This window comes from Schistocerca nitens, chromosome 7, assembly GCF_023898315.1.
Source record: "Schistocerca nitens isolate TAMUIC-IGC-003100 chromosome 7, iqSchNite1.1, whole genome shotgun sequence".
Classification (NCBI taxonomy): Eukaryota; Metazoa; Arthropoda; class Insecta; order Orthoptera; family Acrididae; genus Schistocerca; species Schistocerca nitens.
The window spans coordinates 173,728,444-173,754,833 of record NC_064620.1 but is presented as its reverse complement, the minus strand read 5'-3'; the positions used below and the strand labels follow the sequence as shown (position 1 = coordinate 173,754,833).

General features: G+C 39.0%; 1 protein-coding gene across 1 annotated transcript in view; it reads right to left on the bottom strand.

Annotated features, from left to right (window-relative positions):
* LOC126195451 (tRNA (cytosine(34)-C(5))-methyltransferase) overlaps positions 1-26,390 on the bottom strand; it is a 72,181-nt gene that overhangs the window by 15,759 nt on the left and 30,032 nt on the right. Inside the window, exons 9-11 of the mRNA XM_049934080.1 lie at positions 12,138-12,339; positions 4,118-4,357; positions 3,883-4,018 (exon numbers count right to left, since the gene is read on the bottom strand). Of these exons, the coding sequence (XP_049790037.1) occupies positions 3,883-4,018; positions 4,118-4,357; positions 12,138-12,339 (578 nt within the window). The remainder of the gene's footprint in view (positions 1-3,882; positions 4,019-4,117; positions 4,358-12,137; positions 12,340-26,390) is intronic.

Here is a 26,390-nt window from a genome sequence, read left to right as displayed (position 1 = left end):
TTCTATGTTAATGGATTTAAGAACAAAATGATACAAAGTATGAAAAAAATGATACAAAGTATGAAAAAAATGAAATGGTCTGTTTGAAATGGGTTTAACATACATAACGATACAAGTGCCATCATGTCCATTTTCACTCATTTCGCAAGTTTCTCATAAAACCACTTATTCTCCTCTTTTACAAATGGTATCGTTTTAGCTTAATCCCTTCTCTTTTCTTCAGACAGCCTACATTCCCAGTGTAGTGTTTCCAGCTGCACGTGTTGAGATCAGAAGGCTTCACATTTCTCTTCAAGATGTAATATTCCTTGAACTCTTCAATTTCACTAAGAGTTGACCAAACTTGCAGTACCCCGGGCTGTTCAGCAGCCAGTCTGATCCATCGTGCTTTTGAAATATGCACATTGGTGACATTCATATATTTTTCAGCAGCTGACTTAAAGTTGTAAAAATCTGTTTTTTGCATAATAGTCACTACAAATGGTGTGGTGTGCATAACTTCAGTGATGAGGTGAACTAAATCTTTTGTAACTTCAAACACAGTTAGCCTCTTTCATTTCTCAATGTGAGCAAAATCACAATCACAAGACATAAAAGAGTGTCCTTTCACCAAAAACTTGTGTTCTATTTCCGTAAAGTAACCCTTTGCTGTAAGGTAAACCCACAAAAACATCATTATCTTGTTTTTGTTTTGTCCACAGCAGTTATGACTCCACATTATTAGTTTCTTTTTACAAGTAAGTGTCAAAGTAAAAGCTTTGTGCACATAGGAAGCAATTTCATTCCCACCCCTGTCACATACAGCCTCATGCCAGAGAAACATGTGACCGGTGTGATTATCAACCAAAAGTTTTAATTTGAAAGCTGTTCACTATGTCTTAATGAAGGAAGAAAAAACACTTTTTGCAAATCCATTGCAGCTGTACATACTTCTGAGTTATGCCCCTGACTCTTGATTGTGTCAGTTTTCATGGGAACTACAGCTTTCTTTGCTTTTTGGTGACGACGTTCTAGCTGCAGTTTATTGTCTTTATTACTGGGATCACACCTCAATTTGGCTGTAAGGAGGCCACATGTAGAACAAGTGTCACTTGGCAACTGATGAAATTTTAGCTTGGGGAATCTGACTTTAAAGATTTTTGCATAGAAACAGTATGTGAGGCTAGTGTCTTCATGCTGCCTTTGAAATTCCTTAAATAAATGATAAACAGTAAGGTCTTCATTTAAGTTTGTCTCCCATTTTTTCCCCTTGAATAGTGGCTTTCTTGTCTTGGTATGGCGTTAATATGAACAACAACCAGCTTTTCATCTTCTTCTTTATATTTCTGGTGTTTTGTCTTATTTCCTCACTGTTCTTCATATACAATCTCACCCCTCTGCTTCAACCGTGTTAATGTCTGAACTCTTCTTATGGTCAAACCGAGAACCTCAATAAATGTTCTTTTACATTCTCTTATTATGCCTCCCTCACCATCAAGCAATGTGTAAGACACAGTTATGTTTTTCTTCTTGGGTATGACCAGCTTTCCTGCACCTTCCTCGGTACACAGCTGCGCAGTTTCGTTACTATCATCATATACTTTTGACCTTCGCCTCTTCACTTTGCAAACATGTATGTGAGACATTGCATAGTTTTTTCTTCACTGTATCGTTTGGTTAGTAGAATTCCTTAAACAACTTCAGTTTCTGGTCATATGAAAGGTGCCTGCATTTAAACTTACATTTACAGGAGACATGAAAGAGTGAAGCAGTTTAAATCAACATGCCTACATATTTGCAAGTAAGTAAATAATTTCATTCAAGTAGTTAACTATAACCTCATAATCAAAATGATGATTTTTGTCCATACAAAATTCGTTTCAATAGCAAACTGAATGCATTAAAATACTAGAACATAACTTTCGCAGATTCCAATCCTTGTAATAAAAATTAAAACGGCAATCAAGTCGTACCTGGTGCTTGGGAGCCTCTTTAGCTGGACAACAGTGCTGTCTTTTCGAGTATACTCCTTTCCTTCGTTGCGTAATTTCTTCCTTTCACTTTGAGCACTACCTTCACCATTCTTCCTCCGTTTTGGTGCAGTTTTCCTTTCCATTTTTCAAAATTGTGTATTATGTATCTGTAATAATTACTTCAGCAGTGTCCTATTGTTGCAAACAAACCGCAGAGCTACTTCAATTGTCAACAATTCACACATGTACGTGCCAAGACAATAACAGAGAACAGAGGGCACATGACTCATTATTTGGGCATTGATGTTGGGGTTAGACGTGAGTGCCATCCTGTGACAGTTGCAAACACTGTTTCACGCTGTTCTGGTGCTTGTATCAGAATACGTATTACTGGCAATGGTGGTTACAGTGGAATTTCACCTATAACTCAAATTTTCATTTTTTGGCACTTGACCCATTATTTAATTACATGCCACAACTTACCTAGACACTTTTTGTCTTCAGCAAAAATGAACGCTACTGTTGAGTGCTTGTGCAATTTTGAAGTCAATTCAATTTCGACAACAACAAATGATTTCACGCAAACTGCAGTTTAAAAGTGAGGGATGCACTACTCCCCTCCCCGCACTCATGTAGTTCTCAGCCAAGCTGTTATCACTGTTCCCCATCCAACACTTCCACAGTGCTGTGCTTATGTGACTGTGAAACATGGACTGCAATACCTCCACTGGTACAAGTCATATGTAACAACAGCAACTAATACATAAATAAAAGATTGCAATTATGATTCAGTTCAATTCAGAAACTTTCGCTCACCCCATGATCTACTAACACCAGTGGCACTACCTCCACGATGAGTCTTCTCGCAACAACAACTAGTTTAATAAGATTTATTTCGTTTCTTAGACATTTCATTCTGGATTAATTTTCCTTCTTGTTTAATCTGAATGTTACCACCATGTTCTAAAGCTGATTAAAAGCTGGTATTCTAATACAAGAACACCAACAGAATTTCTCATTTGGAACCCTCTTAGTAAATCATTACAATCTCTCATACTCAAATAAAATACTGATCTGGGTTCTGAATCAAGCAATGTTTTTTGAACGACAATATTTCCACTTTTGAATGTTACCTTTACTTAAAATGCAGCAATAATGTTTGTACATGGTATTCATGTATGTATGAGAACTTTTATTGCAAACCCTGGTCAAATACAACAAGAGTTTGTAAGATGATAGACTTTAGTGTTATTTCCTCCGGTGTGTCACAAAATTGTCAAATTTGTAGCAAGCAATAGAGAGTTGTAGTGGATAGTTCATAGTTTCTCACATATCTCTCACACTAGCACCGCAGGAGTCATATGTCATGTGATTGTTCGATCAACAATGGTACTGTATCGAGTGTTTTGGCGCATCAGGAAATCTTGAGCATGTTCAAATGTGAGTATCATTTGTCCATCTCTGCCTTCCAAATTCTTCAAAATAAATCTGCATGTGACCTCAATAGCCCAAGCTTCATTTGTAAATGTAAGATGACCCCCATATACTCTATTAAACAATGTCTAAAAATGTTACCCTCAGCAGCAATAATTTATTCTGCGAATATAAGATGACCTTATATTTTTCAAATGACCAATTTGGGAAAAAAAGTAACCTTATAATCGGATAAATGTGGCATTTAAATGTGATTCAAGTATGATACTTTGAATTTAGATTTTATTTCCAAATTCTCTCTCTCTAAAACACACACACACACACACACACACACACACACATCCAAAAAATAACCATCATCTGCAATTTGATTATGCCATGACAAACTGTTAAATGCCTTCTTACAATTTACTTAACACACGCAAATACATGACTTTTAATAGTTGATTTAAGCAAACATTTATTTCTTATTCAATCTGTTAAAACTTGCTCTCACCTTTATGTTACTTTCATTATGTAAAACTATATCTCGTACTGCTGGCGATGTGAAGTATATGTTCTTTTTCTTTCCTTCTTTGCACCTTGTCAACAAACAAGTTGGCTGTAAATTTTTGTCAATGTCATAAAAGTCCCTGTAAAGAAACATTTTGTAGAAGTCTACAGCATCTGCTTCATTAGCACAAATAAAACATATACACAACTAAAAGGTATTTACTGACAACATTACAAACCTTATCTGTGGCCAAAGGGGTTCATTTTCATCAAAGAAAATGAATGGATCTTCTTTGTACCCATGCATTCTCCTCCTCTTCCTCTGTGGTTCTGGTGCAGAATCTTTCTTTTCTGTAGATGGTTCAGTACTACTTGCATCATTTTGTTTCAATGGTGCTTCCCAAGGCAAAGGACGCACCTTTTCCAAAACTGCCACAAAGAAACCTCCAGTATCTTGTTTGTGAGGAAGTATGCGTATGCTGCGAAGCCAAATAAATGACTGTATCATCTTAATAAGGTTCTCTCCAAAGAAAGTATAAATTACTATTACATTAAAAACAATGTATCAACAATTTGGTGCCCTAAATGATTGTTTCTGTAACAGAAAAATATTATAAATTCCATTTCAAATATGCTGTGCTTGACACTACAAAACAATTATCACTGCATCAAACTGTCTTTTGTAGGTAGCTGTGTTTGGAAATTATTATTATATTGAAAAGTTTCACTTCTGAAGATTGTGTTTTATTGTCAATTTCACCTGAAGAAATAACTGAGCCAAAAAAGTACCAATATAAACCTGTATCAGAGACAAGACATGCTGCAGTTGACTACGTGATGTAATAAACAGGAATTTCTCACACAAGATGTAACAGTTCCTACAATAAGGCTTTAACAGTCTTTAAAGAGTAAGAAATATTGTATTGGGAGCTGGAATTAATTCTCATTGTTGACAAAGTGCAGTAGTTGCACTAGCGCAGCACAGTGGGCAGTAACACTGTACCTGTTTAACGCTACAAACATTAGGCTTTCACATTTGTGCATGACTTTGGGGCAGCGTGAACAGAGCATACCTATTCAGTGTCTTGAACATGTTAGGTTTTGTATTTATAAAACAATATTTGAGTAAGTGTTACTCTTCTGCTATCATCTCAAGAAAAGTGCTGTCGAAAATCATTGTCTGCTACTGGAAGCATATGGAGAACGCACTATGTCAGAAACAATGTACAGAGACTGGTTTCGATAATTCAAAGACAACAATTTTGAGGCGAGTGGCCAAATGCATCCTGATCAGTGTGGTGTACCATGACCTGCTGTAACTGGGTCAAACGGTGAATACTGAATGCTATGAAGCACAATTACTCAATCTGAATCAGGCTCTTAAGGACAAACACCTTCAATATGCTCACACACATGTCAAAGTTTTTTCTGCTACATGACAATACCTAGCCATATGTTGTAAACTGAATGAAGGAAACCTTGATAGGACTTCAACTGGATGTCTTACCCCACCTGTCATATTATTACACATCACCCCTTAAAATTACCATTAGTTTCTGAGTCCACATAGCATGACTTTTCTGAACAACATGTCACATCTTTTAACAATCTCGAAAACTGGCTCCATGAGTGGACCACCTTAAAAGATCCTGGTGTTTCTCCCCCCCCCCCCCCCCCCTGCGACTTCCATGTGTTTGCTCCGTCTCTTATTAACTGACTTGGCATAAAATGCTTAACGGTCACTAAGAATACTTTTTTGATTTTAACAATATTAGCGAAGGAAAGTTGCTACTCACCATATAGCGGAGATCCTGAGCCGCGATAGGCACAACAAAGATATTCACACAATTAAACAAGTCCCTTCCGTACAGCCTAGCCACCCGTGGTTGTCGCATCTGCAGTGACGAGCAGTCCCTCTCAAAATATACCGAGTGTCTCACTGAAGCCTTCACTGACCATAATTATCCTCCCATCCTTGTACAAAAACAAATCTCCCGTGCCTTATCTTTCCAGTCTCCCACCACCTCCCAAAGTCCCACAGTCCGGCCACAGAGGAGCATTCCCCTCGTAACTCAGTACCATCTGGGACTGGAGCATCTGAATCACATTCTCCGCCAGGGTTTCGATTACCTCTTGTCGTGCCCTGGAATGAGAAATGTTCTGCCCACTATCCTTCCCACCCCTCCTACTGTGGTATTCCGCCGTCCACCGAACCCACACAATATACTCGTCCATCCTTACACAAACCCTGCTCCCAATCCCATACCTCATGGCTCAGACCCCTGTAATAGACCTAGATGCAAGACCTGTCCCATACATCCTCCTACCACACCTACTCCAGTCCGGTCACTATCACCTATCCCATCAAAGGCAGGGCTACCTGTGAAACCAGTCATGTGATTTACAAGCTAAGCTGCAACCACTGTGCAGCATTCTATGTAGGCATGACAACCAACAAGCTGTCTGTCCACATGAATGGCCAACAACAAACTGTGGCCAAAAAACAAGTGGCCCACCCTGTTGCTGAACACACTGCCAAACATGACATCCCTCATCTCAATGACTGCTTCACAGCGTGTGCCATATGGATCCTTCCCACCAACACCAGCTTTTCTGAATTGTGCAGGTGGGAACTTTCCCTGCAATACATCCTATGTTCCCGTAACCCTCCAGGCCTCAACTTTTGTTAGTCACTGTCCTCACCCTTCCAGGCCCATCCCTGTTCCCATTCCAGCACTACACAGCCATCAAGTCACCGCCACACCCAGTCTTTTAATTCCTTTTATTTCTCTCCTTTCCACTACTTGCCCCCCCCCCCCCCTTCCCTCCACACCTTCTCTCCTGCCCTCCGTCTAAACTTCCAACACTTCACTGTCTGCCACTCCCACCATACTATCCCTCCCTCTCCCTGCCCCAGCCTCCTCCTTACCCCCACCAAGTCGCCACTCCCATCATGCACTGGTGCTGTTGCTTGCATTGTAGTTTCAGCTCTCTGAGACTGCAGACATGTGTGCAAGTTGTGTGTGTGTGTGTGTGTGTGTGTGTGTGTGTGTGAGAGAGAGAGAGAGAGAGAGAGAGAGAGAGAGAGAGAGTCCTTCTCTGGTATTGTTGCATTCCATCCTGGATTTTCCACTGTTTGATTTTTGAATTTGAGCTACATCTGGTTGACAGTTACACAAAGTGTTCAAATGAAGAGGTACTAAATGTAACAACCAAACCAGTTGAAATTTGTGTATGTCACTTTAGCATAACATAGTGAGACATGATGCAAAGAACGTGTCGTCACCTCCCAAAAAAAAAAAAAAGCGAAGCTGTGCCCTCAGTAGGTAACATGGTGCTCACCATCCTTTTCAACATGCGAGGTACGATACTCATGGAATTCCTCAAGCACACATAAACCATTAACAGTTACATGAACTGTGAAACACTCCACTGCCTATTTAGGTCCATCAAGAGCAAACGGACTGGGCTGTTTACATAGACAGTAATTCTGCTCCATGATAACGCACATCCATACGTCTCCAAGGTCAAAGTAACAGTAATGGCCAGGTTCAAATAGGGACTCAGTTACCTGTCTGAGTGTAAAAGCTGATCAACAGTTGATTTGTTCCTTGTGAAATTACACTGATAGTCCCCTATAATTCAATCTGCAACTGGAACCACCCTCTTCAGTAGACATGCTTACATTACAGAGTGCAACATCACATACCCGATGAACATTCTGTTTTAGTATAGCACAGACTGTGGCTATTTTCCAGTTGTCATGCAATCTCTCATATTCCCAAACATTTTTTAATAATTTTGTAATTATTTTAAGCAGTACCAGTCATCCATTCTTTATTAGCTCTCCGGCAATTTGATCTCTGAAAGCTTTTTTTTTATGTTTTTGATTATTTCCTCTATTTCTTCTTCATTGGGGGTCTCTACTTCACTGTGTGGTGTCACACAGAAAAGACTGAATAACGCCACCACAGTTTAGAAATTCTTTGAAGAACTCTGCCCACTGTCATTCTACTTCAGTGTCAATCATGAGGATCTTCCCCTGTGTGGCTTTAACAAATGTTTCCTTTTTCTTATATTTCTATGTTACTTTCTTTACTACTCTTCGGTTAGCTCCTTGTAATATTTCCAATTCTCCTAACTTAGTATAGTTGCACTTTCCTTTCTTATTATGGTCACCTGCCTTTTGACTCCTGATATGTTTTCTAACCACCACTTCCTAGCCAAGCTTATCCTTTTTTTTTTCTGGCACACTTGATTGAACCACACTTTATCCAGCCTCTTGTGTGCCCAGAACTTGCGATGCTACCTTACTTACTGCTTCCTTAATTTGAGACCAGCTGTGGTTGGTATCAGCCTCTCTCATTTTTTCGTCACATTTATGTAGGTTTTCTGCTAGTGTTTAACCTCTTTATATCGTAACTAGCTGAGAAACATTGTGTTACCCAGGTATTTATCTATTAATCCATCTCCTTCTCTGTCTCTCCCCATCCACTTCTTCCCTCTCCCTTTGTCCATGTCCTCCTGCCCCTTCTTCCTATACACCACCTCCTCCTACCTCATTCTACTTGACCTGTCTCTATCCATCTCTCATCCTTCCTCTCTCCATCCATCACCCTTGCCCCAGTTCACATCATCTTCACCGCTCCCTCACTCTATCCATCACCACTGTCCATCACCTCCAACCCTCCCTCACTATCCATCATCCCTGCCCATCACCTCCACCCCTCCCCCTATCTATCCAACCCCCCCCCCCACTGCTGCCATCTATCACCTCCACTCCTCCCTCTCTCTATCCATTTCCTCCACCCTCCCATTCTCTGTCCTCCTCTTCTTGCTCATCTCCTCTACCCCTCTCTGTCCATCTCCTGCTCATCCCTCTCACTGACCACCACCTCCTCTTCCTTTCCTTCTGTTCATTTCACTCTCCACCGCTGTCTGTTAGTTTCCTTCTCCCTCATCTCTCTGCCTGTCTCTGTCTATCTGCTCCTCTTCCCTCTCTTGTCCCATTACCCCCCCCCCCTATCTCTGTCTATCTCCTCCTCCTCCTATTTGTGCCTATCTCCTCTTTCCCCATCACTGTCTGTCCATCTGCTTGTCCTCCCTTCTCTCTCTCCATATTCTGTCACTCACCCCAATAGGAAGATGGTGGTTCTTACCCCTACAATATTTCTTTCCAGACTGTAAATAATGTGTGTACCAAATTTGATTGAAATCATTCCAGGAGTTTAGGCTGAGCTTTTTACCCACGGCTTTGCTTGTATACGTACATATCACATATATATCACACATATTTAACACACTTCATGTGTACTTTCACAAATATTTCACCTGTCTAGCAAAATTTGCCCTGGAGTTAATGTTTAGCATGTCATATCTCCTGAACTATGAGCTGTACATTCTTATAATTTTGCAGGTACATCCAGTGGTGTAAAATTTGTTGTGAATAGAGTGATGTTTTTTCTCGCATCTCAGTATATGATGTAACGTCTCATGAACTATGTGTAATACAATGACATATTTTTGTAGGTACATTCAGCAGCAAATGTGGATACTGCCTGCAAAAAGGACTGCAAATACATTTAATAACACTGAAGTAATAAATTTAACAGCTTGCATGATGCAGTAGTTATTCACACATTGAGTGTCTATGATGACGTATCTCCTGAACTGTCACACAGTGATGTTATCTTTTTGGTACATTCAGAAGTATGTGTGGACACTGTCTGCATGATCTGTCATGATTACAGTTAGTAGTAAAGAAGTAATAAATTACATCATGCATTATGTGCACAGTTTTACACAAGAACAGCAAAATGTAGTAAATGACAAACTTTTTCCGTTCATCATTTTGTGGGGTTGGTCAGCTAGAAAACGTTTTTTAAAGTTTTGAAATTATGTCGGAGTTTGTTGCAAGTTTCTAAGTGCCCTCATTCTCAAATACTGGATACCTAAAGTATAGGTATTCTTGCATCGTGGGCTACTCTGCTTTCTCATCCCCACCTCCACCTCTTTGAAAGGTGGGTGGTTCCTACCCCCCCCCCCCCTCCCCCACACAGCAATTCTTTACAGACAGTAAACAATATGTATACCACGTTTGGCTGAAATCAGTCCAGTGGTTGAAGAAGAGCTGCAGAACATACATACATACATTTTTATTAGTTCTATGGATATGTAGTCTGCTTAACCATTCACCACACATCCTTAAATTGTGCAAGCAAACAGCAAAAATTAATTGCAATATCCAACAGTTCTGAAATATCAGCAAAGTGACATATACATTATTTCTCTATCAAAATCACTATATATAATCAAATTCATTTTCAATGTGCATCCTGTAATAATATCTGATAAACTCTATAAAATTGTAAGTAGGTAAGTGACTGGGTGGTACTTACTTTCAAGAGGCAAAAAATAAACATAAATCTATTCCCTGCTCTCAGAATCGTTAGTGTATCACCAGGAAGGAAAGAGGGATATCCTTCAGAATATCTTTGTATCCCCTCACCCTCACATCAGTGGTGGAGGCCTCTCATTCTGAACTGCCCCTCTAATCTTCCAAAACATATCCCTCTTTCCAGTCTGATAAAGGGTTTAACAGTTCAAAAGGGCAGGAATCGATTTCCCCCCCCCCCCCCCACCTACTTTTAATGTGTCTATTAACAGCACTGGAATTTCATCTCCTGAAGATGAGGACTGGTCAGCCAGACTGTTTCCTTATAATTTTATCGTTTTCTTGAGTGAATTCTCCTTTTGATATCAATAAAACTTGATGTATCTCAAAAACACTCATTTAATCATGAACTACACTAAATTAGTTAGTGAAGAATGCTGTGTCACATACAGCACGCTCTAAAGCTTTATCCCATTTTGTCCATCAAGTGCTTAAATTATACTACATTTAGAAGCAAGTGTATTTTTGTAATCCAGCATTTCTCACATTTTGTGAAGGTCCACCTGACAATATATTAACTACAGTACCTCGTGACGTAATGATACATTACAAAGAAAACTATGTATACTAGTAATGAAACACATGAAAGACCGGAGAAATTATTAATACAGTGATGGCATGTTTAAGCCTTATATAATTAAGTGTCAAGTATCAAATCCTGTTGAAACACAGAGATGTCACATAAAGGACACACTCCGACAGTAATGTGAGTGTGTATGGAACTAAGAGATAGAAGACACACTAGAACAAGGATGATTGGGTACTGCACCATATAATGTGCCCATTCTACATGATGACTGCCATCTTGTGCACATTGTCAAAATTGACCAAATAGCTTCATCTAGAGGGTTAGCTTGATGATGGAACATTGAAACTGATGTGAACCTCTCTATGTGTTAATTCTGCGACAGTCAGCTGGAGGTAGGACTGGTGGCATACTCTTAATTGCACCTTCCACAAACCACAAAAATCTCAGACTGCAACACCCATACGAGTCTCTCACCATGACGTTTCAGGCACGCTATACAGCATAATGTTTTTGGACAAGCACACATCACCCCACGCCAAAGTGATGGTAGCAACCTGTTAGGCATTACCCCAATCTCATATAGTAACTGGCAGCAGTCACAGTTGAGCAGCACAATTTATAAATGCAAAATTTGATGGTCTGCAAAAGCCAAAGCAATTCCACATGCTGTATTTTGCCAGTACAATGCCTAGCCACAGATGGTAAAGACAAGTGAACTGCTGTGGCTTGTACACATACCTGAAATGTTATCAATAAAACATGTATGTGATACAGATGTTTGGCAAGTTGTTCATTACTGTTCTCCAGTAACCATTGTCGATTCAATTGCATAGGCTATGTAACACTGTAAAAGACTGTCAAATAACTTTTATAAATAACACTTTATAAAATTGTTGGCAATGCATTGTGGTACTATTGTATCTCTTTTAAAAGTTAGAATGCAAGCACAACTTTTACAAAATATTTGTCAAAGAATTTTTCTAGTGCAAGACAGGCCATGCAACTTCGGCAGAGGGCAATTTTCCAGAAACACTTCAAGGTACCATGATTCCATGACATGATGTTTAGAGGTCCTGATTGTAGCCATCAAGGATTAACACCACACTGATTCTGCAAACTGGAGACGATTTACAGTTCTGTATTGCTAATAATTTGTGCATTGTCATGTATGTTATCTGTCATATGGAGTTCAACTCATAAATTTTAGTGTATCACCTTCTAATGTGATTTAAAACTATAACTTTTAAAGTTTTGTTAAGAAATTTAGCAATCTTACCAGCGATCAAGTTTATATTTCTCCGCGTTTTCTGGTGCAGGAGGAAACATCTGCTGATGGATTACTGTACGCCATTTGTCTGGGACATCAGCAATGCTCTGATACCCCACTAGATCTCTCGATGCAGGAATCCAGTGAGATACACCTTTGCTATATACCAAGCCAGGTAAGAGGTTTGTGACATCAACTAGCTCAACAGCACCTAAAAATTTCCACTAGTCTTTAATACAGTGATTTTGGAAAACTTCATAACAATTTTGATACTTGGTTTCAAACTAATAAATATATCTCCAGCATTTTAATATTTCTCAAACTTATTTTTAGATACACACACAATTAATTAAAATTAAACAATGTTTTCAGCAAAATGGTCACAAATGCAAAGACACTACCAAAAAAAGTAAAGCACATAAGAATCTTACTATCAATTACGCAGTAGTTATTTCTACATCTACATCTACATTCATACTCCGCAAGCCACCCAACGGTGTGTGGCGGAGGGCACTTTACGTGCCACTGTCATTACCTCCCTTTCCTGTTCCAGTCGCGTATGGTTCGCGGGAAGAACGACTGTCTGAAAGCCTCCGTGCGCGCTCTAATCTCTCTAATTTTACATTCGTGATCTCCTCGGGAGGTATAAGTAGGGGGAAGCAATATACTCGATACCTCATCCAGAAACGCACCCTCTCGAAACCTGGCGAGGAAGCTACACCGCGATGCAGAGCGCCTCTCTTGCAGAGTCTGCCACTTGAGTTTATTAAACATCTCCGTAACGCTATCAAGGTTACCAAATAACCCTGTGGCGAAACGCGCCGCTCTTCTTTGGATCTTCTCTATCTCCTCCGTCAACCCGATCTGGTACGGATCCCACACTGATGAGCAATACTCAAGTATAGGTCGAACGAGTGTTTTGTAAGCCACCTCCTTTGTTGCTGGACTACATTTTCTAAGCACTCTCCCAATGAATCTCAACCTGGTACCCGCCTTACCAACAATTAATTTTATATGATCATTCCACTTCAAATCGTTCCGCATGCATACTCCCAGATATTTTACAGAAGTAACTGCTACCAGTGTTTGTTCCGCTATCATATAATCATACAATAAAGGATCCTTCTTTCTATGTATTCGCAATACATTACATTTGTCTATGTTAAGGGACAGTTGCCACTCCCTGCACCAAGTGCCTATCCGCTGCAGATCTTCCTGCATTTCGCTACAATTTTCTAATGCTGCAACTTCTCTGTATACTACAGCATCATCCGCGAAAAGCCGCATGGAACTTCCGACACTATCAACTACGTCATTTATATATATTGTGAAAAGCAATGGTCCCATAACACTCCCCTGTGGCACGCCAGAGGTTACCTTAACGTCTGTAGACGTCTCTCCATTGATAACAACATGCTGTGTTCTGTTTGCTAAAAATTCTTCAATCCAGCCACACAGCTGGTCTGATATTCCGTAGGCTCTTACTTTGTTTATCAGGCGACAGTGCGGAACTGTATCGAACGCCTTCCGGAAGTCAAGAAAAATAGCATCTACCTGGGAGCCTGTATCTAATATTTTCTGGGTCTCATGAACAAATAACGCGAGTTGGGTCTCACACGATCGCTGTTTCCGGAATCCATGTTGATTCCTACATAGTAGATTCTGGGTTTCCAAAAACGACATGATACTCGAGCAAAAAACATGTTCTAAAATTCTACAACAGATCGACGTCAGAGATATAGGTCTATAGTTTTGCGCATCTGCTCGACGACCCTTCTTGAAGACTGGGACTACCTGTGCTCTTTTCCAATCATTTGGAACCCTCCGTTCCTCTAGAGACTTGCGGTACACGGCTGTTAGAAGGGGGGCAAGTTCTTTCGCGTACTCTGTGTAGAATCGAATTGGTATCCCGTCAGGTCCAGTGGACTTTCCTCTGTTGAGTGATTCCAGTTGCTTTTCTATTCCTTGGACACTTATTTCGATGTCAGCCATTTTTTCGTTTGTGCGAGGATTTAGAGAAGGAACTGCAGTGCGGTCTTCCTCTGTGAAACAGCTTTGGAAAAAGGTGTTTAGTATTTCAGCTTTACACGTGTCATCCTCTGTTTCAATGCCATCATCATCCCGGAGTGTCTGGATATGCTGTTTCGAGCCACTTACTGATTTAACGTAAGACCAGAACTTCCTAGGATTTCCTGTCAAGTCTGTACATAGAATTTTACTTTCGAATTCACTGAACGCTTCTCGCATAGCCCTCCTTACGCTAACTTTGACATCGCTTAGCTTCTGTTTGTCTGAGAGGTTTTGGCTGCGTTTAAACTTGGAGTGAAGCTCTCTTTGCTTTCGCAGTAGTTTCCTAACTTTGTTGTTGTACCACGGTGGGTTTTTCCCGTCCCTCACAGTTTTACTCGGCACGTACCTGTCTAAAACGCATTTTACGATTGCCTTGAACTTTTTCCATAAACATTCAACATTGTCAGTGTCGGAACAGAAATTTTCGTTTTGATCTGTTAGGTGGTCTGAAATCTGCCTTCTATTACTCTTGCTAAACAGATAAACCTTCCTCCCTTTTTTTATATTCCTATTAACTTCCATATTCAGGGATGCTACAACGGCCTTATGATCACTGATTCCCTGTTCTGCACTTACAGAGTCGAAAAGTTCGGGTCTGTTTGTTATCAGTAGGTCCAAGATGTTATCTCCACGAGTCGGTTCTCTGTTTAATTGCTCGAGGTAATTTTCGGATAGTGCACTCAGTATAATGTCACTCGATGCTCTATCCCTACCACCCGTCCTAAACATCTGAGTGTCCCAGTCTATATCTGGTAAATTGAAATCTCCACCTAAGACTATAACATGCTGAGGAAATTTATGCGAAATGTATTCCAAATTTTCTCTCAGTTGTTCTGCCACTAACGCTGCTGAGCCATCTTGTTTTCCACACAGTAAAACCTGCAACTTACATCCTCAATTATTTGTTGTGTGTGTTTCAATCTCTTCCTACAGCTATCTCTAGTATCTTTGAAGTTACAGGTTGTTTGACCACATGTCATATCATCTTGTCCCTTCTTTTCAGTATTTTCCATATTCTTTCTTCATTGACTCAGTTGAGAACCACATCACCACTGATCAGTCCAACCTAATCTATAACATCTTTCTGTAGCATCAAATCTCAAATGCTTTGGTTCCCATCTTTTCAGTTTTCACACAGTCCACAATTCACTACCAAACAAGGCTGTGCTGCATACACAAATTATTTCTCAAATTAACATTACTTTTGGCTGGGAATACCCCTCTGCTTGTGATAATCTTCTTTTTAAGCACCCTTACTACAGTCACATGTTATTCTGCTTCCAAAGAGGCAGAAGTCCTTAACTTTATCTACTTTGTTTTCACTGATTTTGATGTTAAGCTCATTAATCTCATTTCTGTTCCTCCTCATTACTTTCACTGTTCTTCAGTTTTAATCTCAATCCATATTGTGTGTCCATTATACTGTTCATTACATTCAAAATTTCTCACTTCATCTCCAAGTAACTACTGCAAGCTACATCCTTCTGAATCTGCTTGGTGTATTCATCTCTTGGCCTCCCTCTACAATTTTTACCCTCCACACTGCCCTCCAACACTAAATTGGTGATATCGTAATGCCTCAGAACATGTCCTACCAACCGACCCCTTCTTCTAGTCAATTTGTGCCACAAATTCGTCTTCTCCCCAATTCTGTTCAGTACCTCCTCATTAGTTACGAGATCTACTCATCTAATCTTCAGTATTCTTCTGTAGCACCACATTTCAAAAGCTTCTATTTTCTTGTCGAATATTTATCATCCATGTTTCACTTCCATATAAGGTTACACCCCATACAAATACTTTCAGAGAACACTTCCTGACACTTAAATCGATACTCGATGTTAACAAATTTCTCTTCTTCAGAAATGCTTTCCTTGACATTGCGAGCCTACATTTTATATCCTCTCTACTTCGACCATCATCAGTTATTTTGCTCCCCAAATAGCAAAACCTATCTACTACTTTAAGTGTCTCATTTCCTAAATTACTTCCCTCAGCATCACCTGATTTATAAGGGGCGTTCAAAAGAAATGGGCTGGAGGTGTAATTACAGAAATCGGTACCTGTACGTTAGAAGTACTAACCCTGGCTGTTGAGACACTTGTTCCACTGTCACACAAAGTGGTGAATGGCAGTCTCATAAAATTCCCAGGGCTGCGATGTTAACCAGTTCCACACAAACAGCTGGACATCGTAGTCTGAGGTGCATCATTCCACAGACCAACTTGTTGAATGTTAGTAGGGTTGCCACTTGCCCCAATAATTTCAGAAATTCTGAAGAAAGATTTTCTATTCCTTCCACCTTACTTAATCACAAGTCTCTCGATGCTTTGTCAAACTCTGACAATAATACTGAATTGTCTGTCTTACATACTGATGGTCATTTCTTCTTTTATCACATCATCACACAAGTCCTCCCCCTCACAGAGGCCTTCAATGTACTCTGTTCACCTATCCATTTTCTCCTCTGCATTTAACAGTGGAATCAGCATGTCAACCATAAATGAATAACGCAAGTGTGGGGGGTTGCAAAAACACTTACCTTCCATGAACCCTCACAAAAAAAAGAGGGCAAAGTGAAGTTGGAGTAACCAGGAGGTTGATGGAAGTGCAAAATATTGAGACATATTTCACACAAATTTGCACTCAGTAATGATAATGTTCAAAATTTTACCGTGAAATCACTAGTGCAACTCAGCACACTGTCTTGCTGAGGACCTTCACATCTCCCCACAACTGAGGAAAAAGCCAATCCCTTAAATTCAGAAATTCAAGTTTTCAACAAATCTCTGCAAAACAAATTTCTATTTGATGCTATCCAACCAAACAGTGTACAATTAACAATGGGCCAATCTCCTTTTCCCATACTAGTATGAAGCTCGTGTGTTCCCTGAATTCTAACAGTCTCTTAATTTTTCCTGACAAATGGAATTTTTCCTTATTAAAATCAAATTCAATGAAAAGTAGAGCAGAAAAAAACTGCATATATTTCCCTTATCCTCTTCATTAATTGTTTGTCCAAGTTGAATCTTGTACGGTTTCAATGTTGGGCAGACCCGTAACACTTATCAAACTGGAAAATACCACTCTTAATTTTGACATTGGCTATATAACTTACTTACAAACTCAGTATTTTCCTTGCTTGTGTGTGAAGGAAGTGAATGTTCTGTGGCACATATGGTACTCTCGTAAACTGAGCACATTCATTTTGTGAAACAGCTGGTTTGCCGCTATAAAATGTCACTGTGTCACTCTGGCCCTGAAAACTAGTTACATCTCCTACAAACCTAATAAAACATGACCACCTCCTCCTTTGAATTGTACGCAGTTCACTGAAGTATGATCAGAATGATGTGCAAACGCCTCGTGTGTGTGAAGGATACTTTGCAGCACATTTAATGTTCAATGTGCTGCCCAAAAAACGTGACAGACAAATGAGGCAGAATTATTTAACTTGCTCATGAGTTGCAAGGTACACTTTCCGTGCTGTGACAAATTGCCTCACCTTCAGACACACTCACCACTTCAGAGGTTTCAAAGTTGCATTATTTTGAAATACGAGGTCTATTTTAGACAATCTGTACAACAGAAAACAGGTATATGAAGGAAATCACTGACACTATCACTTGGAGGGAAAAGGGGACAGCTTTTAACATAAAATAAAGATCAGAGGCGGAGTACTAGTGCAGCTGTACAAAAATACCTATGACTTGAAACATGTTCCTCGTGAATATGAAGCCAACACATTAACCATAATGTCATATTACTCAGTCAATGGGCCACACAACACAGGTATCTGCAATGGGAAGCACTGTCACAGTGCATAAAACTGAAATTGAAACTAAGCTCATCTGTGCTTTAACTATAATACAATGCAGAATAAAATACACATTCTCTGTAGCATCAGTTCAGTTGATTCTCTTTCCTCCTTTTTTCAACAATATTTTTCAAATATTACCAGCTCTGTGTTCTGCCCTAGTGCTGACTAACTGCCATGCCCTCCTTTTTGTTAAGGTGTTGTGTTAATGTGGTCTGGAGGAAATGCTGTTCAGTACATTGGTTTCCTGGCTGTTGTCAGTTTCTCAGACTTTGGTGTTGCTATTTTTCATTCACACAGATCTTTTGACATCACAAAGCTGAGTGCATCCCATTCCGGACCTTTCACCAGAGAAAAATCCCCAACAGTAGCAGAAATTGAACACAGGTCCTCCACATGGCAAGCTAACACACTGATTACTCAGCTACAGAGGTGCACAGTATCCAACCATCATCTTTCTTTTATTTTTTATACTGGAGTAAGTGTTTTCAACTATCCTAATGCCTTGAATTCTGGTAAAAATTCTATATCTGTTACAGCAAAGAATTTTTTTTCCCTCAATTACTATTTAATTCTTGATTTCATCAAAACAAAGTAGCAACTTTAATATTAGTATGTGCATTCTGCAAATCCCATTAAATAATAAAAATGAAAATTATTCTCAATACAAAGAGGAAGCAATTTGTGGTGCACAGTAGTAAATGGGAGACACACGATGCAAGAAGGAAAAAATGCTGTAACCACAATTAAAAAAGTAACCACATCCAGCAGCAGGCGGTATACAGTAGAGGCTGAAGACAGGAAGATTAGTTATTATTGTACTGTTGATGACTAGGTCAGCAGATACAGAGCACCAACTCCAACAAGAGTAGTACAGTGAAGAAAACTGGATCTCTTTTTCAAGGTAACAATCTATACATTTGTCTTCAGGGTTGCCACAAGTTTCCCGAAGTGAAATTTCCTGATATTTAGCTGATTTCCAGACAAGTCTAAGCATTTTTACCTGACAAATTTTGAGATCTCAAGGGTAAGTTAAAACGAAATTTGACACTCTGTCTTTGCAGCTATGGTACTTGGACGTAGATGGTGTTTCCTGATGTGAGCAAAAATTGTAAGTACTAATATCAACTTCTTTTGTAATGAGCAGTTTTTAGACAGAGAAAGCATGCAAAATGATACATGTGTTTCATTAAGACCACTGATGTTATTTTATTCCAATAAAACAAAACTTGTTGGGTGACAAAAATGTGCATTTCCTTGTAGTTGCAAGACATATTTAAAATACCTTCACTGATTTCAGAAATAAAAGCAAAAATAAATGAAGTGGGGAAGAATTGTGTAAACAAATGCTGTAGATGACTGCCAATAAAATTTGGTTCTACTATACACATTACTGTCGGTTATTACCCATTGTGTTATAACTATTATTTTACACGTATTTTACGATTTTTCTTTCGAGAAATACAGGGTTCATCAAGAGGAAAGGTACATGCTTTGAGGGGTAATAGTATTAGTGATTCTGAACAAAAAACTTCATGTGGACGTATACCCTGTTCCGAATGGTTTCCGAGATAGCACACGTTTAATATCACTTTTGTTCGTTTTTCTTGAATAACTCTAAAATCGCATCCCTCAACAAAAACATGTTGCAGTGAAAAATTAAACTATATTAAAATTCCTACAAAATAGGTCCTACTCATTTTTTTCTATAGAACAAATGGTTTGTGCGAAGAGAGTGCGAGAATGTTGAAACTCATTTATTTTCTGTACTATCAAACACTAAGCAGATTCAGAAGGATGTAGGTTGCAGTAGGTACTGGGAGATGAAGCTTGCGCAGGATAGAGTAGCATGGAGAGCTGCATCAAACCAGTCTCAGGACTGAAGACCACAACAACAACAACAACAACAACATCTATCAAACACTGTCACTGTCTACAATGTACCACAGTAGTGCAGAGCAAGTTGAGACGAACAGTTTGATACGGGACACTTGTGGTCTATCAAGTCGGGAAACTACCTCAAATTGGCCTACAAAAACTACATAAGCTACAGCACATGCACATCGAGCAAGTTCAACATTCTCGTGCTCTCTTCGCACAAACCATTGGTTTAGAGAAAAGCAATAAATAGGACCTTTTTTGTACAAAATTTAATATAGTTTAATTTTGTACAGCAACACGTTTTCGCTGGAGGGTGTGGTTTTCGAGTTATTCCAGAAAAACGTAAAAGCTATATTAAATGTGTTCTATCTCGGAAACCATTCGGAATAAGGCACATGTCCAAATGGAAGATTTTTGTTCAGAATCACTAATACTATAATCCCTCAAAGCATATACCTTTCCTCCTGATTCACCCTGTATATGAATATATAGCGTACAAACCGCAAGCAACTGACATAATTTTCTTCTTATTACCATTCTATTACCGTTCACACTTCCTAACACATAAACTACTTTTTGAGTGCCAATATATACTAGAACAAATACAGTGTCTACAAAACACCATACTGTATAATGTACTTGCGGTGAGACAATAGCAATTCCTGAAATCCATCACCTATGGCCTCTGGCCTGCTGACGAGCACAGCAGTCATGGGTCCACGGATAAACAATGAAATCCGCTGCATTTACACCACACACAAAATGACCTGACCTGCGGGCAGATTGGTGAGACTAGATTCGATAGGCAGGGCCTGCACATTAGTGGGGACCAAATGGCTTTAGATCGGCAGGCCCAATCCATTACAGATACCCGCAGAAATGGCCTGCAGTTTTGGCCCGTCACAGAAACCCACTTGTGTGGCCAGCTATTCACGAGCCAGAGACAACATGTAGATGAAATGAGACCGCAGGGACCAATCCGTGCAACAAATAACTCCTCAAATACTCTGAGAATCAATAATAATGTGGACAGGTAACAACTCACCATAAAGATAATTGCTGAGCCGCAGACAGGCACGTAGAAAAGAATCACACATACACACAACCACCGTCTCCGGCTGCTGTGTCTACAGTCTCAGAATCAGGTCCAAACAAACCACTCCTCATGCATCCCTGCCTCTCATCAGCAGCTGCTAGGCTAGCAGCAAGAAGTAGTGGCAGCACTGACTGCAAGCTGAGCGGAGTGGTAGGAAGGGGAGTAGGGAAGTGGTGCACGCAACTCAGCTGCACCCAACTAGCAACGATGCATGACATCTCAGTAAACAAACAATTTCATCTACTGAGACAAAAATGAGATTTTTCCAGTTTTTTTCTTCAAATTTCCCTGTTGTGTTTGAAATTCCCTGATTTCCAGAGCCTGTGCAAACCCTCACTTTAATTCAGGGAAGCAATGGGAAACCTATGAGGAACAGATAAGTTACTAGAATAGATGGTATTAATGTAGAACTAATTAAACATGAAGGATTATCTCTAGATAGAAGACTTTTACAGGTAATAAATGAATGTTGGACGAACTGCAAGACTGCAGACTATTGGTATACAGTAGAAGTAATCCCTCTTTTCAAAAAAGGGTAAGGTAATGACTACCACCACCACCACCGTTTTCCAACTCCAGTTTCTCGGGTGTGGTGTACAAGTGCTCCCCATCTTCTTCGCTGTTCATTCTTATTCTGTGCCCATACCACTGAAGCCTGGTTTCTTTACGACACTGGTAACAGGAAACTCAATACCAGCTACTTTTCTGTTCACCTCATTCCTGATTTTGTCGTTTCTAGTTGTTTGATTCATAGTTCTAATAAATCTCTTTTCTATTGCCCGAATTCTGCTGAGGTCTTTGGGTAGAAGGGTTCATGTTTCTCAACCAACATATGGATTGGTACGAAATAGGTGTGGTACATGGCCACTTTTGCTTTTCATGAATTTCTGATGTGACTGTACAAATTGGATGCTTTCTGTTTCCTGCTTAATGGTGATGTCTTTTGTGATCATGCTTCCTAGTTACTTGAAATGGGAAACAGATGTTACTTTAACTCCTTCTAGAAATATATTTGAGATTGTTCCTCGGCTGTTGATTGTCCTTTTTACTGTCTTTTTTTATTTATTTTTAATCCAAAATTTTTGAATATGTTGTTCCAATCATTAAGTTTCTTCTGTGCTTCAGCTTCTGTCTCTCCACATACTATCAAATCAGCAGAAAAAAACAGGGCATTTGATTCACTGTGTATTTTCTATTACAAACAGGTGTGGCAAGTGTGGTGATAGGGTGTTTCCTTGTTGGACACCTCTCTTCGTTTCAAACAATTCTGATCGTCCACTGCCTATCTGAACACAGCTGTAACACTTTTGATATAGCATATTGACTTTATCAGTTAGGAACTTTGGCACTTTTAGGTCTTACAAACATTCCCATATCTTGTTTCAAGGAACACTGTCATTCACTTTTTGAATGTCCATGAATACAATCACAAGATTTCTTCCTTATTCCCAGTACTTTTCTGTGTCAGTATCCATCGAACCTCAGTCTTTCCTGAATCCATGCTGTTCTTCCTCAACCAAAGGTTCTAATATCTTTCTAAGTCTTATTTCTATGATCTTTTCTAACTGCTTAAGATTGTGTGAAAGCAGCGTGATGCCTCTGTAATATCCACATCTTCGTCAACTGCCCTTTTTGAACAAAGGGATGATGACTCCTTTACTCCAATCTTCTGTAATTTTGCTTTCTTTCCAAAACACTGCTAACACACTATATTGCCAATTTAAGCCTAATATTCCAGGTGCCTTTATCACGTCTGAACTGAGATCACCAAAGCCTGTCAACTTTCCATTCCGCATGCTCTTTAATGCTGTTTCTACCCCACGCCATGGTAATGGATGTACATTGGTTTGGACTTCATTAATTATTCTACAGTCATTGATGACTGTGTTGTCCCCATCTCCATTTAGCAGCACATTGAAATACTTTTTCATTTCATCCCTGATCCCTTCCTCTGTTCATATTAAATTACTGTCATCTGTTTCCAAGGCAAGGATATGTACATATATTTTTTTCATTCACCCTTTAGTATTTTGTATTGTAATTTCCTACTTCCCTGACAGTCTTCCTCTATCCCTGTAGTGAAGTCTTCCCACCACTTTTCCTTTTCTTCCGGGATCAGTACTTTTACAGTTAGTTTCTTTCTCTGGTATTCCTGAGCTAGATGTTCAATTGCTAATTCATTTCGTCTATCATGTGTTTTGTTTTTCACGGTCTAATTTTCTTTTCAGTATATTCCTATCTTTCACTGCTGTCTTTACCCAGTCATACCACCAAGGTGTTTCCTTCTTTTGTGTAGCACTTTTTTTTCCACAGATGTCCGTGGCTTCTTTAACAAGGGTTCTTTGAATAAAGACCATTCTTCTTCTACTTTCCCTTTCTCACTTTTGGGTGATTTGGCTGTTATTCGTGCTTCATAGTTCCTTTTCTTTTCCATGCCCTTCAATAGCGAAGTCTTAATCTTTGGCATTCTCTTTTGTTTAAATTTTGGCACTTTAACTTCTTTTAGATCAGCAGTTAATAGTCTGTGGTCACTATCAAGACTCTCATTGGGTATGACTACTGTCTGTAACATACTGACCAGCATTTCTATCAGTGATGATGATGCCTATCATAGTCTTGAGCTTGCCATCCCAGCTGTATCTTGTTATTCTATGACTTTCCCTCTTCCGACACCACATATTCTGTATGGTTAAGTTATTTCACAAAAATCAATTAGGTTCTCTCCTTCTGGTTTTCTGTTCCCACAACCAAGAGGATCAATGATGTTTTCACATCATAGATTTTTTTTACCAACTTGAGCATTCAGATCACCCATAACAATGGTGTTCTCTTCTATTATTTGTTCTACAAGTTCATTAAGTTAATGTTCTTTCTGCTCCATGGTACATCCTGTTTGTGGTGCATATACTTGCAAAACAGTATGCTGTGAATTACCAACCCCTAGACTCATCTGGATGATCCTGTCACTCATGTATTTGACGTCTGTCTGTCTATATCTTTATGGAGGATGAGGTTAACTTCATTTTTGGATTCACTATTGTTACCATCCCAGTACGGCACATATCTATTTTTCAGTGATTTCTTCCCACAGCTTTTCCACTTTGTCTCACTCAACCCCAATATTCTGAGCCTACACCTCTCTGTAAGATCTACACCTCTCTGTAAGATCTACACCTCTCTGTAAGATCTACACCTCTCCATAAGATCTACCAGTTCTTCACACTTGGTGAGAGTGAAGATACTGAATGCACCAATTTTCAGTTGTTCATTTTTGGGAGGGTTTTATGTCTTCTGGTATCTTCAATGAGCACCAGGCATTTGCCTGTCATTATTTCAAGTGGTACTAGAACTGCCATGTCTTGTGTTTAATTCATTCTTCCAACTGAGGCTTGGTTTAGGTTTGAAACCAGTATATATTTGCTCAGCTGCAGACTTACTAGGCCTAACACAGATGGCATTCCAACCTGTGTTTATTACATTGTGTGTAGTTTTGTAAAGACTTTTTGCTATTACAATGTGTGTAGTTTTGTAAAGACTTTTTGCTACCTCTATTAGGTAATAAGGACATCCACATTCAGACATAAGAGAGGCATCAGTCTTCTAAACACTGGTGACAAACCATATTCAAAGATAATCAATAACAGCATGAAGAATACCACAAAAGCTATTATTTCTGAAGAACACAATGGACTTAGATCTGTACGTTCATGCACAGACAATGTGTTTGTAATTAAAAACATGGTCTGGACATTCATGCACTGACAAAGTGTTTGTAATTAAAAACATTGCAGAATTTAAAATAGAAACTCATATGGCCTTTATCAACATTGAGAAGGCTTTTGACTATGGAATATTAGGTCTGCATGCAGATGTCCTTATAACCTAATAGAGGTAGTGAAAAGTATTTACAAAACTACATGCAATGTAGTAAACACAGGTACAAATTGATTAGAAGAAATAATTATTAACCAATGTGTTAGATAATGGTGTGGACTACTGTATTTCACAGACTATAAGATGCACTTTTTCCTTTGAAAAATTGTCTCCAAAATTCAGGTGAGTCTTATACTTGAAATAAATTTAGAAATGCCCAGTGTTTGGTTTAAAGTTCCCACCAGTCTTAAAAATGACCATGTATTTGATGCTGTGGGAAAAACCTATACCTGTCTGGCAACATTGGATTCAACTGGCAACAGCAGTGCACTGATGTGACGAACATGAGTTGCAGGGATTCACAAGCCTGCTAACAAGCTCCCTCCTGGCCCGCCATCATAAACCCAGAACACTGTCTAGCCTATGGTGCATCATTGCAATCTACAGTGACAGTGAACTTGTGTTACCGGTAACAGTACAATATTTTTGTTGGTTGCTAGTTTTGTAATGTAAAAAAAATTGAAAGGTATTAATGTGATGCAGGCTATAAACTGAAAGTAACAGTATCTGCAAAAGAACATGGAAACAGGGCAGCTGAGCTGCATTTCGGGCCTCCTCCAATACAAAAAAACATTCTCAATTGGCGGGCTAGTAAAGAAGAGCTGAAAAAAAGAGGAAGAATAAATATGCAAATGGCCAAAACTAGAAGATGACAATTTTAAAGGTCAGTTTTGTTTTATAAACTAAGAATAATTTTTAGTCTGGCTTTGCAATCCTATAATAAAAATGATAAAATGTCATTTTTTAAAAAACTTTAAAAATTAAGATGCATCTTATAGTGTGTAGCGTCTTATAGTCCATAAAATGCAGTATCACCTACACTTTTTAATATTTATATTTTCATTCTTTGCAAATACAAATATAAAGTAAACAAAGGCATTAAGATAACGAGCGAGGAATACCTGAATGTACTGCTGTTTGCTGATGACATCATAATTATTCAAAAGAATGAAGATGACCTCCAAAGATAAGTATACCAGCTGAACGAAATTTGCAAGAAGTTCAACTTTCAAATTTCTAGTCTCAGAACAAAAATAATGGCATTCCAAGGAGAATATCCAGTCAAATCAAAAATTGTTTTGGATAATTCAGTTTTAGGAACAGGTGTCTCAGTCTCTTATTTAGGCTGTGCTATAAGTTTTGACTTTTGACTCTGATGTTGAAAATAAATAATACCATTAGCAAAACATTGGGCCATTTAAAAAAAAAAAGACCTTCATAAAATTCAATAATGTAAGGGTGTTTTCTGTGTTATAACGGTAATATGGAAGCAAAAGTTGGGTTAGCAAAAGACAAGAAAATAAAATTCAAACAGCAGACATAAGGTTCCTATGAAAGATGAGGGGCTGCAGAAGAAGAGACAAAATTAGAAACAAAGATATTAGAACAGAATTAAATATTTTCAACATGAATGACAAAATTCAAAAATATGTTGAAGACAGGAGACATCATCTCATGAGAATGC